The 21,196-nt window shown below is 37.6% G+C and overlaps 1 protein-coding gene across 1 annotated transcript in view; it reads right to left on the reverse strand.

The window, feature by feature from the left end:
* The window catches only part of LOC145662809 (trypsin-like), a 74,247-nt gene that overhangs the window by 10,121 nt on the left and 42,930 nt on the right, over window positions 1-21,196 (reverse strand). The window contains exon 5 of the mRNA XM_081728697.1: window positions 5,083-5,186. Within this exon, the coding sequence (XP_081584823.1) occupies window positions 5,083-5,186 (104 nt within the window). The remainder of the gene's footprint in view (window positions 1-5,082; window positions 5,187-21,196) is intronic.

Consider the following 21,196-nt stretch of genomic DNA (forward strand, 5'->3'; position numbering starts at 1 on the left):
ATATCAAGAAATTACAAACTAAGTTCAAAAATGTCACAAAACACCACTAACACCTGCTACCTCAAAGAAGACACATGTATTAGAAGACTTGCAGCTACTTACTAGTGGCTATGTTCAACCGTCTAATAAATATCTTTGTGTGTTCTGTCAAACTGACACAGGTAAACCAACAAAAAATGTTATGACCAAACCCATGTCAGATAGAATACTAGAAATATCAAAAAGAGATGGAACTCTTAATTGTCAATTATTAGGAATGTTTGATTTCATCGCAGGTAACGCTAGATACCATCTTCCATGCTATGTGAAGAAAAACAGACAGTACCAAAATAGTGATGGCTTAAACAATCCACAGGAAACTTGTGTTTTTAAGGTCGTCAATTCTCCTCGTGCAGGAATCGCAAGAGGGCAAGACGATTTTTTGAATATGTGGAAATACTACGAGGCAAAAAGGAAAATATTACAGTAGGGACATACAAACATTCAAAACACCACTTCAGAAAAAAATTGCTAAAACTTATGCCTGGTAAGGTTGACTGTCTCTTAGCTTGATCCGCATGAAATGTAACTCATCTTCTCACCAAGACATGGAAAATCTGCAATAAAGAATCTCAAACATTGGTTACACGTGAAGAAACTGAAGAGGACACAAGACTAGCACATACGACGAACTGCGAATCAAAAACCCTGCTCACTTGATATCATTGTGCGAAAAAGATCAGAACATAGGTAAAAGCCTTAACAACATATCGTAATTGTGCTCATGTTAGTGAGGATCTAATTAAGAAAGTGATTCCTGAAAGTCTATACATATTTATTCATACCCTTCTTACAGATGATGCATGGGATGAAGATACTACAAACATCAAAGATAATATAATGTACTCAGTCAGTGTCAGGACATAGTTTATGCTATTCCTAAAGGTGGTATATTAACTCCAAAAGACATTGGCCTTGGCATGGCAGTCCTTCAAGCTACTAGATCAAAGTCACTTGTTGATCTAATGCATAAACGGGAAATACTATACGCTACGGTTAGGTCCCGTGTATCGACAAAACATTAGCACAGAAAGAATGTGAAAACTTTGATCTGAATTGAAATATAGGAATTCCTTCTAATCTTTAAGCAGGAGTTTTGTGCACGTCACACCAGATAAATTGATATTATTGAAGAGACTCTTGATGGTGCGGAAACTTTCCATGCAACGCAGGTGGTAGCATATGAAGTTAAGTCTTCAGTTGTTGCAGAAAATGAACAACAGGAGGAACTTAAAGTAGTTATGGAAAAAACTTTCCAATTTTCTAAATTACTTCCTAACCAAGTGATAGAAGCACCTTATAGGGGGCAAATCCGACCAATTCCTGTATATTCACCTGGAGTTTTAAAGTCAGATTGGTTCATAAATAATGAAAGTGCGGAAGCTGATAAGGCACTTACACAACAGATTGCCTGGGTACTTGTAGAATAAGTGATTGAAACGCTCAGGAGATTCCTTCGTTTACAGGATTCAATACTTTGTCTTCTATATCGATCAAAAATAGTTTAACAACTATGGGATGTATGCCAATTATCAGTGCTGCTGCTCATAAAGAAAATACTGTGTACAAACAAGGCCTGAAAATATCAAACAAAGTCAACCCTGGACATCCAACAGTTTTAATATTTGACGGAAATCTTTACTGCAAAGCAAAATCATTAACATGTTAAAACAGTGAAGCCTGCAGAAACCTTGTGATCAAACTTCGGGGATTTCACGTAACTCTGAACTTCACGCGTGTTATTGAAGAGCATATGGCAGGTTCAGATCTTACTGAAGTCTAGTATTAAAGTGGCATGTTTGGAGCAAAGGCAGCTATAAATATCTTAGCTGAAATATCGTAAATCGTTCTATTCGTTCGCACGAAGCATTGCAAAGAATTTTATTGTCATATGTTATAGAATGAACAACCAATGAAGGAATTCAAATACCATTAGATGAAACAGAACAAGTAGTTGATAATGTTTGCTCTCATATTGAGATCAACATGAGTTCATAAGAAGGCTCACAGGAGTCCATAGGTACAGAAGGCTGTAAGAAGAAGATAGGTTATTTTGTGTAGCAACACGTATTAGAAGATATCAATATGCAATCAATGTTAAAAGAGTTTGACGCTCAAAATTCCGCTTCAAAATTCTGGCAACAGTATATGAGTATGGTTGAAATATTACTTCAGTTTATTAAAGCAGAAAGAGAAAGAAACTGGGAACTTCACATCTAATCATTTACGAAGATGCTTAATTGGTTTGCTACTTACAATAATCACAATTATGTCCGTTGGGGCACTATCTACTTAGCTGATATGAAACTGTTACCTGAGACTCATCCATATGTATTTGAGCAATTTTATGCTGGTAGTTTTACAGTACACACAGAATGCTTTCAATAGAATATCAACTGACCATGGATTACAACCATTAACTGTGTAAGTAAAGTTGCAAGTGGGTTGATTGGAATAACCTGGAACGATTTCGCAACAGAAAGGTGGTGTATAACAGTAAACAAACGCAGTCGTATCCTGCAGGAGACCTATGATAGTTCGGTCTTGGAGTGAAGGATAATGAATATTGTTTTTCAGAATCCAAGGACGGTTCAAAATCTAGATTCGAAAGATATAAACGGAAGCTTAGAAAGATTTTATATGAATTTGAAAAATTAGGTGTTTTCTCTGTAAATTAAGAAAATGTTATGTCTATTTCGACACGTGATCTAGCCCCACCTCATATTACAAAGTCTTCATTGTCGACATACAAAAGAGTAACTGATATTATTAACAATTTTGATCAGTATCGATTGAATACACCTCATAAGTTTCATGAGTCTCTGAAACCTATCAAGACGTTGACATTGGAGAATATTAGAGACAGATCTCAATATGCTAAAGAAGAAAAAGTGAAATTAGTGGAAGAAATGTAGACATTTTTCATAGATTGCTGGTTGAAATAGAGTCAGGTCGAGAAATAAATCTGCAATCTACTCTCGAACACAAACTCGCTCCGGTTTAATTCTATATTGTTGATCTTAAGGATGGTCTTCGTACGACGTGTACCAAGTCCGAACTCATTCACATATTGGCAGCTAGGATAGTGACGTCATCTCCATTATCTAGTGATGTGTTTACATGCACTATCACAGATGGACAACAACTTGTGCAGGCCTTGGTAAGAATTCCAGGATGCTCTTCATTTAGGAAGTATGCAGACAGATACTCAGAGAAAGATTTCGAGAACTTAAGCACTAATTCTTCTAGGGTAGATGTTGTATTTGATTGATATTATGATATCTCCATCAAGCAGCCAACTCAAATAAAAGACAAGGAACAGAACGTTCTTCAGTTAGGTGAGTAATTTCCCTTGATTATGACTTACCAATGGTAAAGAATTGTAACTAGTTCTTTAGTATGCCAGAGAACAAAGCTAATTGGCAGAGGTATTATGCGAACACTTGATTATAAAAGGCAAACAAATGGAAAGGTATGAAATAATAGTATCGGGTGGGTTTATTGAACCAAAAGAGGTTCAATGTTCAACACAGAGAGATGTATCGATGATAAAGTTGAAACTCGAAGGTAACACCAGAGTAATTGTTCATGGGATTGACGCGTGGCAAAGAGGTTTCAAATGTATACTTGTTGTTGCCAACGACACAGACATTTTTGTGATCTTGATGCAGTTTACTGATCAACTCCCAAGGTAAATATGTTTAAAAGCAGAACAACAAATCAACTTAGGTTTATTGCTGTCCATGATATTGTGTTGCTAATGAATTGAGGTATAATATCGTAGCCTTTCATATTACAGACTGTGATACTGTTAGTTATTTTTGTGGCATTGGGAAAAAAGACTGAATGGCATGTTTGCAAGAACTGGCCGTTTCTCCTTGACGGTTTAAGAAAAGGTGAAGTGATCAAAGACACGCTGAGAAAAGCGGAGGAGTTTGTCTAACGACTACATCTTCCATCATCACCGCTTGTGAACATAAATAAAGTAAGAGGCTATGCTTTTAGGAAAGGAAGTAAAGATCTCGAGGCTCTTAACACCAACTGCTGATGCTCTACACTACCATATCCAGCGAGCCACCACATCCGCCAGATTGTGTACCGGAGACTGAGAGCCAGTAGTCTGTATGCCAGACGGCGACATGCGTTTCACTGACTCAGGCACACAAAAACGCCTGTTTGACGTAATACTCTCACCCTTGAGGAAGCTGCAAGCTCCGCTGATAGTTGTTTTGTATGCATGCTCCGGTTCCAACGCGCAGTTTTTGATAAGTAGCGGTCCTCTTTTGGAATGTTACTTCTGAATGTCCTCCATCAGGCCTAGGATTGATGTCTCCGGTGTCGATAAACTGTTTGCAGAACCAAGACAAGACACTTTGTGGCACATTGATGGCTCGTGCTACTGCTTCCTGTGTGTCATCTTTTTCCAAGTGCTTGGCGATACGGCCTTTGGTAAACGCATCCAAATGACGTCTTTGTGCTACATTCCATTAATCTCTTGCCACATTCTACTCAACAATACCCTCCGCTCACTACTCATACTCCACTTACTGCACACACGGAATGTGCCTATTTCGAATCCAAGCACTAGCGTTCGATTTTTTCCCATAGAAGGCCAGGCGGACGTTTGTCGTATCCGGTTCAATGTTCCTCACAAGTAATACACGTCTTCCACTACGATTCCCGTGCTCGCGATGCCCTTCTCGGATTTTACATGCAACTTCTTGCATTATGCTTAAGTTTTGAACACTTGTGTATTTTCCATAACATCTTCCAGATTATAGTATTTGTCCTTATTACATATCCTGCCAGAACAGCGTATCTACTTCTACAGTATTGGTTGAGAACAGAACTCAGTATTAGTTGAGAATAGTAGCAGCAAATATAAGTAAACAAAATGTTCTCTGGAACAGGTACAATGATTTACGAGTATAAAATATTCCATAATGGTATAGAATAACAGCCTTTGCGGCATATGATGGACCAAATCGCACGATGTGCGTTAACATTTAAACTCAATTGGTCTAACAACAATCAAAATCTTACCTGCTTTAGGTCCTGAAGTTAATAGTTGGATCGGTTGAACATAAGCGTTGAACTCAAATGGTGAAGATAAACCAATAAGAGCAATATCATTTTCTACAAGATTCCTATGAAAATGAAGTTAGTATTATTTTATCTTAATATAGTTTACACATATTGTTTACACATTCTAATATTTAAAAAGAAAAGTTAAACTCAAAGAATGACATAATAAATTGGTTTCTATGATATTTCTATGTTTCTATGACATCATCACCTTTGTTGAAATATTATTTTTAAAAAGTATTAATTGGTTCGACAAATTAAAACTAAAATTCCTGATTAACAAATCGCTTTTTCATTTAACGAATCATCCTTATTTAATATCAAATACGTGTCACAATGTTCTTCATAATTTTTTGTTTCTTTATTATAATTGCTTTCTTTTTTTGTGACGAGGGTATAAGAGATTTGGGTTTAAAATATACCCCTTTCCAAAGCGTAGAAAGATATTTTCCCTGATTCATGTTTGAATTGGGTGTTTGGAAAGAAATTTCCCTAGTTGTATAACTTTTTATTGGACAGAGTTAAGCATAGAGGAAGATAAGAACATAAACACATACGCACGTACGCAAACCTTACTCACTACGCTGTGTTGATTTAGTGTGTTGATATATATGTGTACGGATGAATGTTGTGATGTTTGACAAATAACTCTTTCTAGATCACTGCACCAATCTTGAATTTTGGTACATGTTTGGACATTATGGTAACTTAGGTTCTTATGATATCTTACGATATAGGGGACAGAAGGGATGAGGGAATCGCTGAGACGAATAGTAACACTTCCAAAAGTCCAAATCCATTGTTCGTCAGCATGTCAGGATGAGGGGAGGAGGTTATATTTAAAAATGATGGAAATTTCCGATATTAGTGCCATTTCCATAGTTTTCGGGGTCGCTCAGATGAACAGTGATGCTCTAGATGCTCTTTAAATAGTAATTCATCCGCTCAGTGGAAGTGATAGAATTCTAAGGAGCAATAAGATATTTGGGAAGTTCATTAAAGACGAAGGTAATTTCAATACATACTGCAAACTCACAGAGAGCTTCGTGACTGAATTGAGCATGAGACATAATCCTGGTCAATATTAAGTAAGGTTGTGAGACATATTTTCTATTCTATTATTTTATTGTATCGTATCATACATATAGCTTGGCAAAGGCATTAAAATGCAAAATTCAGTTCAGCAAGCTCCCTAGCAAAGAGTGTAATTTGAAAATTGCTAGTAGGCACACCTTGTCTCATAAAAGTTGGCCGCACGCTTTATTGCTATTTTGAGACAAAAATTTTCTAAGTCCAACTTCGGGTAACTTCGGAAAAAAGCAAACCAGATTTGAACCTCGAAGTCAACCTTTGCAATCGGAAAAAATTTTGCAGATGTGTTTTTCTTCTTTTAAATATAAAAAGACTTATCACCAAGTGTAGAAAAAAGAAATAATGATTGAAATACTAATGATATAATATTTTGAAACCTTATATTAATGTCAGCACATGCTTATTTGTCATTTAGCTTTCCATACGTAATGAAACATTTAGATACGTAAACGAATCTTTCCATATGTAAAAGAATGCTCAAAGTTAAGGCATAGAACATAATTCTTGCCTAAGGGCTAAGCAAAAGTAGAACAAAAACAACGTTTGCACTGGATATGAATGTCAAAATTACCTACAGAGTCGTTATATATCGCTAAAAGCATATTCCGAAGAGTGTTTGTGTTAGCGAAGTGGTAAGCCGTTGGATTTCAAATCGTAAGTTTGTGAGTTCGATTCACATCTTGGTAAATGCTTTTTTCTATGAAATCCTATTTTCCGCATTACATGAACAATTATATAAAATAATTACACTAAAATACATCAGTTGTATATATATAATGTAATCATGTAGAACATAGTAATTCTTATGTTTAAAATATAAGATCTGAGATAGGTGTTCTCAGTATTTCGGTATTATATATTAAAATGTTAAATATAAATCAAGAAAATCGCTTATAGCAGTAAATAAATTATGTAGTGTATGGTTGCGAATGGTAGTGTTGTTCTGTATGGTTGCGAAACATGGTCACTTACTCTCAGGGAAGAACATAGACTGAAAGTATTTGAGAACAGGATCCTGAGAAGAATATTCGGACCCAAGAGGAACGAGAATGGGGAATGGCGGAAACTTCATAACGAGGAACTACATAGTTTATACGGTTTACCCAACATTGTTAGGGTCGTCAAGTCTAGGAGGCTTAGGTGGGCAGGTCATGTAGCTAGAATGGAAGAAAGTAGAAACGCTTTCAAAGCCTTGACTGGAAGACCCATAGGAAAACGACCATTAGGAAGACCTAGGCGCAGATGGGAGGATAATATTAAGATGGATCTCGCAGAGATAGGAATACAAAGTAGAAACTGGATGCAATTAGCTAAGGATAGAAGTCAGTGGAGAGCTTTTGTGAACGCGGCACTGAACCTCCGGGTTCCATAGGCAATAGAGTTAGTTAGTTAGTGTATTTATTTGCAGCTATTTTTTATATAGAAGTTACTTTTCAACATTCATACTACAGCATGTCATTTACGTTCTTGAAAAATTATCCGAGGTATAAAGAACAGGGTATAAACAGAGACTGCAATGTCGGAACGCTCGCAAGAGATTCATGAACTTCAATGGTCACGTAAGCAGACTAGAATTGTCCTTATGAAGCACGCCACAGCAGAAAGTCTATACATAGATTTTCAAGTTAATTCCTGATCTATGTTTTTGCAACGTGAAAGTGGTAATAACTTGAGTCGTTCTCTCTCTCTCTCGCTCGCTTGCTCGCTCACTCTGTATTTATATCTGTGTTTATATATATAAAGGTGGATGTATGTATATGTTTCAGCTGAATTCTGATATGTCTAGAGCAATTTTAACCATATTTCTTTGTCTAGAAAAGAGTACTGTATCGAATCCATAGTTTCGTGGTCGTTTAGGTAAATAGTTCTGCTTTCAATTCAAGTCCAATTAAGCTCCCATTAGCACCCAGGGTGGTTATGTAGCGACATAAAAATATCGAAATCAACCGATATTAGAGTTGAATCGTAAGTTTTCAGCGTCGCTAACAGTGCTGCATTTCCCATTAGTCCAACTAGGCCCGTGCCTAGAGGGCAACATATTTGAAGAGCGCAAAGTTTAGAAATTGCATAATGTTTTAATTTTTTAGTATGGAAAAGTTAAAAAAGTCAGGAGAAAATATACTATTTCATAAACAACCCTTTGTTACTGTTCTAATATATTTAATGATAGCGTAAATAATCTCAGAATAATGCAGAACATGTTTCTAACTTGTTATTTTTTGTTACGTAGTTGTAGCTGTAGCATCTAGTGAGTGGTATTTTACTGTAACAAATTGACTAATTACGCATATTCGAATTAACTTTCATTTTTAAGTTAGGGATGAAGGGGCGGAAAAATATGTAGTTATTGGTGGTGCCGAGAGCAAAAGTGCGTAGGGACGCCGAGCTGCTAGATGCAGCACTGGTCGCTGAATAAAATTGGTAGTAATTTTAATGCCATTTAAGATCAAATTTAGTTCTAGCGGTGGCAGTATCCGTTTGCTTCCCTAGGAGCAATGAAAGGGACTGACATCAAAATTATTAAAAAGACCGACATTAGTGTCAAATCCATAGTTTTGGGGGTCGCTTAGATAAAGAGTGGTACTCCAAATCCCATGTAAGTTAAACCTTACATTAGTACCCTCAAGGGGTGTGTGAAATTGTGACATGTAGAAGTCATTAAAAATGACGAATGTTAGTGTCGAATCCATATCTTTCGGGGTCACCAAGTTCATTGGGATCAGTTCTGATGACCTTTAAGTTTAACATCCAGTAGGAGTAAGATTCCCTAGCACATATAAGAAGGAGAGTCGAAGGGAGTAACATACATAATGATTCAAAACGACCGATATTAGTATAGAGTCCATAGTTTCGTTATCCCCGAGATAAATAGCAACACTTATGAACGAACATGTCCTCTGGATTTTGAATTTACAGGGGCAGCATCGAAGGCATTGTTCCCACAGCTTTGTTTCTGAATAAATACATATTCCAGCGTAACTCCGGAATGTCTGGGGCAACCTTTACCAAACTTGGGGGACATATTACTTTCAAGCTAAGAAGAAAATATTGTGGTAGTTTGAAGTTATGGAAGTTGGGAGGTGTGGCATGTAAAAATAATGTAAAACAAGATCTTAATCTTTATCCATAATTTTCTCGGTGGCTGAGATGGATAGTGATTTACCCAATGGAGTTTACATCCAAATTCAGCCCCATCTTCACAGAATGATGTCCTGTTAAAGCTAAAAATAAAATCCCAAAAATTACTGAAATATTTGTCGAATTAATAGCTTTTGAGGTTGAGAACATTTCAACTATTATATCAAGGCAACCTTCGGTGAAAAAATTGTGTGGATGTATGTTTCGTCTTTTAAATGAAATAAGAGATGTTAGAATCAGAGATTGAGTGTGTCGTTGGGTCAAATGGGTCGATTTGTGAATGGGTCAGTGGATCGTGGGTCAACAAAACGTGACCCACTGCGAAATACCACTCACCGTAACTCACACTGACCCACTGAACCATTCTGTTCAGTGCATTGTAGACAGCATCTTCTGAACACTGTACGTTTTATTTTCAAGATCTCCATTTTTCTTCTTTTTTCATTTAACTCCAATGAAAAATGTTCAGTCATTTTTGGATTTTGATATTTGCTATTGTAAGAGTGGCAATAGCAATAAGAGTTGGATTTTGAAATGCAGCCTGTGAGCTTTTAGAGGAGCTGCTGGAAAAATATTTTTGACTCGCCTGTAATGTATGAATTATGATATAAAAAATTGTAAGTAACTATGTCTACGTGCTCATCACGGTCAAATTGAAAAGTCAAATGAAATGAGGTTTGGTATATAATCACGTCCCAATCTCAACTGTGAAGTTATCATACGCTTATCACTTTCATTATAATACATGTTCTTAGGGGGAAGTAGGGGTCCGAATTTTTGCGAAAAATTGAGTATCTCACAAGGGTTCAACTTAGAGAGCTGAAATTCAGTATATAACTCTTTATTAAAAATAAAATAAACATGTCTTGGCATTTTTTAAAATTTTGTTGTATGAGCGGGCGGGGGGCATTTTCTATATATTGGAAATTGGTAATGGGTTGATCTGTAAAAATAATCGAAAATGATTGATATTAGTTGAGAAACAAAATGAGAAATGAAAACTACAGTTATTCGCATTTTATATCCACTGCTTCCTATTACAATAATTACTGAAGTTGGTGTTTAAGTATGGAGCTTTCAGAGCATAAGGCAATCAAGCCCTAAAGTTGTGAGAAAAATGGCCATAAAATTTGTATTCCAAGCTTAATTACATGAGCATTTTAAATTAGTACGGCAGGCTTAATTATACGGAAAACTAGTTTTTCTTTTTTTACGTTGGTCTACTTTATCTTGATTTGAGACTTTCAAATTTCATCCTATTTTCTACTGAAATGTATCTGTAAGCCAACAAAAAAATAATTATATATGATAAATTTAAATTCATCTTCATTCGGAAGATGAGAAACACATTACCATTGTATATCATAAAGGTCAGATCAACCGGTATTGTAACAGAGTGGTGTTTGAGCGATTGACGCTAGAAATTCAAATTCTGGTAAGGGATAATTTCACAGTCTAGTTTTATTATAAGTGTAACCTCTTTAGTTAATGGAGAGGACGTAGATCATGGGTCAGAGTTGATGAGGATGGGTTTTGGTGTGTAGGAGTTGTTCACAATGGTTCAGAGTGGTTCATAGTTGCTGGTGGGTCAGAGTAGGTCACGATGAGTAGTGGGTCAGAGTGGGTCAAGGGGTCATTTAGGTGGTGGGTAATAGTGGGTCGTGGATCAAATTTTCATTGACCCACACCATCTCTGGTTAAAATTGTACTAAAGAGAAGAGGCGCCTAAGGTGCACGTCGGTGATTATGCTCAAATTTTGCACATAGATAGTACACCACCTGAAACCAAGAAATCTCGAAACGATTCACGTACCACCTCCTAGAACTCGAGATATAGGGGTTTGTCTGATTGGCTAAATTAAGACCTCAACGATTTATCCTTCAACAAGAAGCTTTTATCATCGTTTTCGTGGAGAAGTCAGAAGAACACATGCCTAATAATCGTAACGTTGATAGTTCCCACCCACCCCGGGGTATTTGTTTTAGTGTTTTTTTTTTGACTCACCTAAATATAAACAAATCACACATATAGGAAATTTAACGTATTTTGGGAATGTAGATATGTAGTTCGTTGCGTTCCGTCGTGTCTCTGCCGCTGGTGTTATAATTTTCATAACCGAAGTGGAGCAATCGCAGATCGTCGCTGCGGGGTCGTCAATTTTTGGCGAGAGTTCGTTTGTTTCCCACGGGTGGTCCACCGACGCTTACGGCATGGTATCCATGAAGTCCGTTGGTACCCCTAAAAGTGTGAAATGGTGAAACAGATGTCAAAACCGGAAAACACATATTTAATATTTTCAAAGGTACCCCGAGTCGAGGTAAAAACATTTGCCCGAGGGCCCCCAACATGATCCCAGGAGGGGTCCAACTCAAAATTTGAACATGTCAAGGCGAATTAAGTAGTATATCATTTGAAAGTATTGCTAGAAGAAAGAAGATTTTAAGAATCTCGAGTCTTTGCTAAACTTGAGCCAAATAGCGAGTGTTCAAGATGGTAATGAATCCTTCATTGAAAACTCCGTGGCCACCTCTAGAAATGTGAAACTGTAAAACCGATATCAGAAAATGTAAACACTTCATTTCTCATTGCAAAGTATAATGCACCAACGTAGAACAAAAAGTGCCCCATTGTAGTTTTATTATATCACTAATGTTAAAATCTACGTTCCACGGTTGTGTCCTTTAGGCTAAAGACAGGTGATTATGAATTATGAAATTAATGCTAGAATATAGAAATGGAAAGAATGCTGGGCAAGATGAGTTTTATTTACTAGTAGAGTTGACAGTTTGTCATAAACTTTGACAATATCCACATTTTTTTGTTTTGCTTTTACCTTTTTCAAGCACTTGGCTACGTAAGAGCTAGTCCCAGCATGATTGATGCCCCAGCTTTCCTTCCACTTCTGTATCCTACCATTAATTTCATAATTCACAATCACCCTGTTCTTTAGCCTAAAGACACAACCGTGGAACGTAGAATTTAATATTAGTGATGTAATAAACTCACATTGGGCACTTCTTGTTTTACCTTGGTACATTACTCTTTTGCAATGCTAAGACAAATGTTTACCTCTTCTGATATCAGTTTCACATTTCTAGAGCTGGTCACGGAGTTTTCAATGAAGGATTTATTACCATCTTGGACGCTCGCTATTTTGCACAAGTTTAGCATAAAGACTCGAGACTCTTACCATCTTTTTTAATATTAGCAATACTTTAAAGTGATTTACTACTTGATTCCCCCTGTCATTTACAAATTTTGAGTTGCACTCCTCCTGAGACCCTCCGAGGGACCTTGGGGCAAATCTTTTACCTCGATATGGGGTATCTTTGAAATTATAAAAAAAGTGTTTTCCGGTTTTGACATCTTTTAATTGTTTCAGACTTTTAGGAGTGATAACGGGCATCATGCTTATTTATTCTCTTACTTTTCAGATACAGGCCCCCATGCCATAAGCTTCAGTGGATCACCGATGGGCAACTGACGACCTCTCGAAAAAAGTTGGTGATCCTGCAGCTACGATATGGGGTGGACCCATTTCCGCTTTGAAAATTATACCATCAACGGCAGAGACTCGACGAAACGCCAACAAACCACAAAATTACTCCCCCAAAATATGTTAAATCGCCTATATGCCTGATTTGTTTATATTTAGGTGAGTGCAAAAAAGCACTAGAAAAAAGCAAGAACCCGCGGGATGGCGCGAACCTTCAACCTTAAGTTTACTAGCCGCGTATTCTTCTGACTTCGCCACGGAAACGATGAAGAATATCTCGGTTGTCAAAGGATAAATTATTGAGGTCTTAATTTAGCCTATCAAACAAATCCCTCTATCTCGAGTTCTGTGAAATAGTACTGTGAACCGTTTCGAGTTTTATTGCTTTCTGGTGGGGTACGAACTATGTGCAAAATTTGAGAAAATCGCCACAGCGCACCTTCAGAGCCTCTCCTCATTATGGCGTGGGCCAATGAAACCTTGATCCACAACACACTGACCCACCACACATCGTGACCCACAACCCACCGTGACCTACAATGACTCTCCACCCAACGTGACCCACTGACCCACCATTACCCACTCTGACCTACCATGACCCACGCTTACCCACCATTAACTATAAACAAGTCTGAAGCATTGTGACCAACTCCGACCCACTAAAATACATCGTCATTAACTTTATCCATGATCCACGCCATCCTGAATTAACTCATTATCCACGCCTCTACTGACTAAAGAAGTTATATATGTAATAAACCATTTTTTCCAGTAGTTAGCTCGTTTAAAAACTCACAGACTGCATCTCAAAATCCAAGTAGTAAGTCCTATTGCCATTGTTACAATGGCAAATATCAAAATCCGAAAGAGCCTCAACTTGTTTTTTCATTAGAACCAAATGAAAAAAAGAAGAAAAATGGAGGTCTTGAAAGTAAAACGTAGACAAACTCACCAGAGTTAAAAAAATGCTATCTACAAGAAACTGAGCAGAATGGGTCAGTGTGAGTCACGGTGAGTGGTGTTTCGCAGTGGGTCACGCCTTGTTGACCCACGATCCACTGACCCACTCAGAAATTTTGACTCGTTTGACTCATCGTCCCACTTAACCTCTGATTTTAACATGTAGTATATCATTTAAAAGACGAAACATACATCTACACATTTTTTCTCGATTGCGAAGGCTGGTTTGATACAGTACTAGCTGAGATGGTCATTTCTTCTTAAGGTGAGAAATTCATACGATTAAAAGCCCATTTTGAAACGCTTTCGCGATCCCAGAAAACTATCAATTTTACAAATATTTAAGTAAGTTTTTACATTTTATTAGTCATATCTTCGAGAACCGCATCCTGTGAAGATGGAAATGAATTTTGATAGAACGCCATTGAGTGTGTCTCACTATTCATCTCAACGACCCAGAAAACTATTAGTAACACTCTACGATCAGTCGTTTTACAGTATTTTTACATATCACTTCTCTCAACTTTCATCCCTTGGGGTATCTGACTTTCACAATATTTTTTTCTTAGTTTGAAAGTAGTATGTCTCGCACGTTTGGTAAAAGTTGCTCCACACATTCCGGAGTTTCTCTGGAATATACACTTATAGATACATTAGAATATTTAGAGCTGTGTGAGCAACGCTTTAGATGTTGGCCCTGTAAATTCAAAATCCAGGTGACATAGTCGGTCATGCCAAAACGTTGCATTATATGCCATTGCAATTGTACTACCTTGACGAATTCAAACTATGGATTTGACACTAATCTCAGTCATTTGAGACATTTTATTCTTCATCCTTTATCGCCCGCCATGACGATGGAATTTGAATCGATTGAGTTGATATTGTGTTTAGCATCATGTTCAGCAGTGAGGCTATATGAGACTAGACCTACTAATTAACGTAGAATCCGAACTACATGAGCTCTCGTTGGGCCGAACCTGGGTATCCCACGCCGAACGCGTGTACGCTATGCGCTTAGCCAGAAAGGAGTCTTACCATGCGAGTTGATTTTGGACTGTAACGCTATCGGAGTTATAATTATTAATATCTGCAACAACGAGAACTATGGATTCGACACTAATATCGATCGCTTTTACTTTATATATATCCCCCTCCAACTCCCAATAGCTTACCCCAACGGTACTATTTTTTAGACCGTAAGCACTATATGTAGGAAGTTTGTTTACATGATGGAACGTACATGCACACACACACACACAATTTATACATGTAAGAGGCGGAAAGAAAGAGACCACTTCCTTATACAAAAGCATTGCAGATTATTGAACTAAAATCCTTTCGAAAGAAATCCTATTCTGCATTCTTTCTAAATATAAATAAGTCTTTTTAGCATGACTTCGTGTTCGTAGCTTTCCTGTTTACATGGTTTTGGGGTTCGTGAGTTTTGTGTCTGGAACCAAGATTCGAGTTTGTATAATAATATCTGTTTATACTTGCATATTCTCTTTACCTTTCAAGAACGCAAATCACTTGCTTTAATGAAAATATTGAGAAGTAACCTCCGTATGACAATATTATTTTCTTAGTTTGTATTTAACATTCACATATAGAACACCAACCTACTGTGAACACCTATCTCAGATATTATATTTTAAACATAACAATTACAATGTTCTGCACTGATTGTTATATATATATATATACAAGTGATATATTTTAATGTATTTATTTTATAAAATTTTTCATGTATTGCGGAAAATAAAATTTCATAAAAAGGCATGGACTCAGACGGGAATCGAACTCACAACTTTATGATTTGAAATCCAACGGCTTAACACTAAGCTAACACAAGTACTCTTCGGAGGATGATTCTAGCGATGTATAAGGACTCTCAAGATAATTATTACATTCATATTCACTACAAACGCTGTTTTTGTTCTACTTCACCATTTATTTTAGTACTCAGGAGAGAATTATGTTCTATGTCTTAATTTTGATCATTCTCTTACATATGGAAAGATTCGTTTACGTATCTAAATGTTCCATTACGTATGGAGAGCTAAATGACAAAGCAATTTTTCACGATTGCAAAGGTTGGCTTGGAGGTTCGAACCTGGTTTGCTTTTTTTCCGAAGATACCCGAAGTTGGACTTAGAAACTTTTTGCCTCAAAAAAGCAATAAAGCGTGCAGTCAACCTTTATGAGATAAGGTGTACGCCTTAGCACCATAAAAAAAGAAAGAAAAAGAAAACAAGGAAAGAAACATTGCCTTGAATGACTTCTGTCAAAGTGCAAAGTTTTATCAAGATTGTCTATCTTAGGGTCAATTACGCGCATCGCTTGATTAAAATAAGGAAAGTTAGTAATATGTTGCTCTAGTCAGTCAGTTTTTACTATTACTACTACTACTACTCTCTCATACGTACATTTTGGATGACTTTTATATATTTCCCCCTCCCCAAGAGCTGAATTTGAATTTAAGCCACATCGGAAGTGTCTCCGTGCATCTCAGTGATCCCGAAAACTATGATAACGACACTAATATCGGTTATTTTCCATCATTTTTATATACATCTTCCTCTTCTCCTCCCCTAAGCTGCACAGTCAAAGTAAAATGACCAAATCCATAGCAGGTCCCAACCTCATCTATGTTGAAAATTTGATCGAGATCGAACGGGTAGTTAAAGAGTTCTTAAGTTACAAACATTATCACTTTCATTTTTCTTCATATAGATATATTTCGAGGCAAAAATGCACAATGTAACCAGTTGTACGCCCAACATGGATGAAATGTTTCAAGTCGTTAGCCTTCATGAATGAGAAAAAACACTAACATTGGTCACTGATGATATAAGAATCGTCTAACAGAAAAACTGGAAACCAAATGATTGTAAGGGGAACGAATACGGAAGTGAATAATCATAATAAAATCGGAGACAGAAGGCAAGCTTTAATGAAGAACTACAATAATCATAAAACAGAGAAATGTGGCACATAAGAGTTGAATGGAACTTGAATGGAAGAGTTGAATGGAATATAATAAAACGAAAAGTTTTTTTTTTTTTTTCAAAAATGAATGTTTAATCTAAGCAGTAAGTAGTAACTACAAACTACATGCCACTGAGTTTCGCAAGACGAGATAGACTCGAAAATTTCTGTTTTACCCTTGACGTATTATACGTCACATAGTAAGTGTTCAAAGATACCACCACCAACTTCAACACATTTGTCAACTCTGTTTAAGGCACTTTGATTGGAACGTCTATGCATCGAGTTGTCCTTCAGTAGGGCACAGGCATTGTTGATACGAACAAAAACTCTATTGTATTGACTTTGGTTTCATGCACCTCTCTCATTCACCACCCCACATACACAGAAATTCAACGAGTGAGATCAGGAAAATTTGTAGGCCAGTGAACGAGATTCCCTCGTCCAATCCACCTATTGGGTTAGACATGATAAGGTACATTTCCTGTTTGTACAGGTAAGTCGTATTCTAAGAAAAGTGATAACGTGAGTCTGTCATTCGTTCTGCAAAAATTACAGGATCAATCGACATAGGCGAAAACGAGGTAATTGCACGTATCCCTGTTTACGAAGAAGCAGAAGAAGGAGAATGCCTGCATGGTGCTCCACCCCACCAACAACGTGCCCATCGAACCTCACTTGAGTGGGAGAACGCTGCGGAGTGTGATCATATATTGAAAAATCTTTTTTTTTAATTCACCAGTTTTCTTTAAGGGTTAAGTTGAAACCTACTTCTGGCGTACGGTATTTTTGTAGTCAATATGTATGAATAGTCAATTTAGAATAAATATAGAGTTAGTATTTTATTATAATATATATGCATGCCAGTCAAGAACAAAAAGAATCAAGATGGCCTGATTTGGGGTAATAGCATGCATGAACACAAGAGTGCGTGTGATTAAAAATGCCTCATCAGGCTTTGAAAAGTGTGGTACGTTCCCCATGAATCCAGAAGTTTTTTTATAGATGTTGATTTTGCTGTAAGTGATCAGTGCTGTAGTCAGACTGAGGAGAATATGGAAAGAGACCTTTTTCATGATGCAACGGACTCGACGAAACAAAAATTTAGTGATGTTTCTGAACTGTCAGCCGCTGGACCATCAAAGAAAGTCACACATTCCGAAACATTCTCCGCAATAATCCCGTTAACAGCAATTTCTCCAATTCCTAGGCAAAAACTATCGACATTGAAGCAGAAAGGAAAGCACGAAAGCTCAGAAATTCTAACAGCAATGCGTCGTAAGGCTCTTCTGCAATAAAAAGAGCGAAGAAAGCAAATACGTTTAGAGAATATCATCATATGGAAGTTAAAAAAATAACTAAGAACTCAACGTAGGTATGTATAGCACTATTCATTAGAATCCATGGTGCTCTCTCATTGCTGTTCCGAGCAATTGAAAAAACCGCGTGTCATTACCTAAGTTTCCCCCTATAATTTCCAAAGCTACACCACACACTAACAGAAATACGTTGTTGGAAATTGGGTTCGACAATAGAATGCAGAGTACTCACTGACAAATTATAAATGTTACGGGTAATATTGATATCGTCTCACGTAAATGTGGACTCGTCGGTAAACAAAATATACGGAAGCAACTCTCTGGTTATGGGATAACCAATGACAAAATCTGTCTTTGTGCTTCACTGTCCGGTTGAAGTTATTGGATTTGTCGATGGTTCCGTCTTGAGCCGGTGGTCGGGCTTCGTTCTATACTCATAACAATATTCTCTTGTATCCTCGTCGCCAAAAGTGCCTTTACATCGCCGTGACGGGTATGTGATTGCGCACTACTCTAAGGAAGGGATGGTTGCATAAGAATTTGTGATTAATTTTGAAAAGTTTTTATTTTGGCTAGGGAAATAACGTAGGTATAGGGAGTAAAGGGACATATTTCAAGCATCAGTGCACTGTCATCTCTGTTTTTCAATTTATTGTCTTATATATTAAGTTAAACACTATAACATCTGTCACTGATAGCGTAGATCACCTTACTTTTTAAAATTGCCACTTTAGTTTATTTGTCGAAACATTAATCACCAGACATGATGTAGAGAGAAGAGAAAGAAAGAGATACAACATCTGTAAGATTTATGTAATTCACTAAGGAACTATAGGGATCGACTGAGAGCACTTTTCACTCTTCAGAAATTTACTAGAACATGTTTCCTAAGTCCTAAATCTGTGCATGAATTATATCATTCGCCTCATAGTAATTATTTGGGAATGGAAACTGATTACGCTGAACGTGAATATGTTTCTCTGTCGTAAAGCAAAGACCGTAATAAATGTAAATAAGGTTCTCATTATTATATAAAACACAGAAGTATTTATTCCGTGAATAGAACAATATAATACAGTAACTAAGCAACATCATAATCACTAACACCCGCAGGATTTTTACCAACGGGGGGGGGGGCAAAAGACCGATATAGAAAAATCTTTGAGTTTTAAGTCCCACGATTATGCCGGTTAGGCTAAGGGAGACGGTGATGATGAGTAATGAATGAAATGGTGGAATGAAAAAAGTGGGAGGAAACGGGAGAACCCCGAGGAAACCCACGCACACGGTATTTGTCTAACACAAAGTTCAATTGGCGTGGGCTAGGATCGAACCCGGGATCCCAAGCAGCAGAGGTGAACGCTCTACTACTGAGCCCCCGCGGCCCCTGAGTCAAAGGGCCCGGGTCAAATGGACTCCGCAACAAAAGGGCGCGAGTCAAGTCCCGAATCAAAACGCCCCTCATCAAACGGGCCCTGGTCAAAAGGGGCCGAATCGAAATCCCCCTCATAAAAGGAGCCCGGGTTAAAGGGTCCCTCGACAAAATTAATCAAGTCAAAAGGCCCTGCGTCAAACGGGCCCAGGTGAGAAAGGGCCCGAGTCAAACGACCTGGTTAAAAGAGCCCGAATCGAAAGGAGCCGAATCAAAGCGCCTCTCATAAATGGAGCCCGGTTAAACGGGTCCCACGACAAAATGATCCAAGTCAAAAGGACCTGCGTCAAACGGGCCTTTTTCAAAAATGGTCCCGTTATAAAAGGGCCCAATTGTTGAGTTGAGTTGATTTTGAGTTTAACGTCCCGTTCTCCAGCGAGGCTATATGCGACTTGGACCTACTAATTAACATGGAATCCGAACCACATGAGCTCCCGCCGGGAATCGAAGCCGGATCTCCCACGCCATAGGCGCATACGCAAACCAATTAGCCACGGAGGAGCTCTAAAAGGGCCCAAGTCAAACGGCCCCGCGTCAAGAGGGCCCGGGTCGAAATGCCTCCACAACAAAAGGCCCCGAGTCAAAAGGCCCGAATCAGGACGCCCGTCATCAAAAGGGGCCCGGTCAAAAGATCTCAGCAACAAAAGGGCCCGAGAATAGTTTGTTACTCAAAAATTTGGGATTTAGGTAGCGATAATAAACATAACAATTATGATGACTGTCTGCTTTTTTGCATTACGTTACTATACTCAGAATTTTTGCGAAGACTGTTAAGAAATGACAACCAACGTCAGTAACAGAGGCGAATTTGATGGAAGTTACAATTTTAAAAATTAACATTTTACGAATGTAATCTGCGAGAACTGCGCAAATGTATGGTGGAATTTCATTTACGGTGGAAAACATTAATGGTCTCAAAACAAAAGTAGAAAAAAAACACAACCACTTTTTGTTAATTGTTATGCAAATTTATTGATTATTATTATTATTATTATTATTATTATTATTATTATTAATTTTTTCTATTATTATCATTAATAATAATAATAATATACAAGGTCAGTGGTAGCCCATGCTTTGTAACCAGTATACGCCACTGCTCGAAACTATTAACTCTATATCAGTGTTGGGCAAAATCAATTGAAATCAATTGCAATTGATCAATCAATTGAAAGTAATTGCTCTGAAAATCAATTGCAATATACTTATACTGGTGCTCACGGCGTCATTAACTTGTTCCACCACCAACGAATTTCGAGGTACTTTGTTTTGCATCTTTTGTGCGTGTTTTGTGCCGCTTTGTGCGCCTATTCCCACATTTTGTGCATCACCGAAAGTGGGTCAAAATGGGCCTACAAATATGGCGGAACAAATTATTGCTCTTCCGCAACCAATGAATTTCGAGGTCGTTTCCTTCACATCGTTTTGTGCCGTTTTGTGCGTCTACTTCCGTTTTATGCGTCATGGGAAGTGGGTTAAAATGAGTCCCCAAGGTGGGACGAAAATGACCAAGAGTTCCGCGACTATTGAATCTCGAGGTCGTTAATTTCACATCGCGTACCCTTTTGTGCGTCACTGGAAGACGGTCAAAATGGGCCTCGAAGGTGGGACGAAAATGACTCACTTCTCCGGCACTACCGAAT

This window comes from Thermobia domestica, chromosome 10 (assembly GCF_964235325.1).
Source record: "Thermobia domestica chromosome 10, izTheDome1.hap1.1, whole genome shotgun sequence".
NCBI lineage: Eukaryota > Metazoa > Arthropoda > Insecta > Zygentoma > Lepismatidae > Thermobia > Thermobia domestica.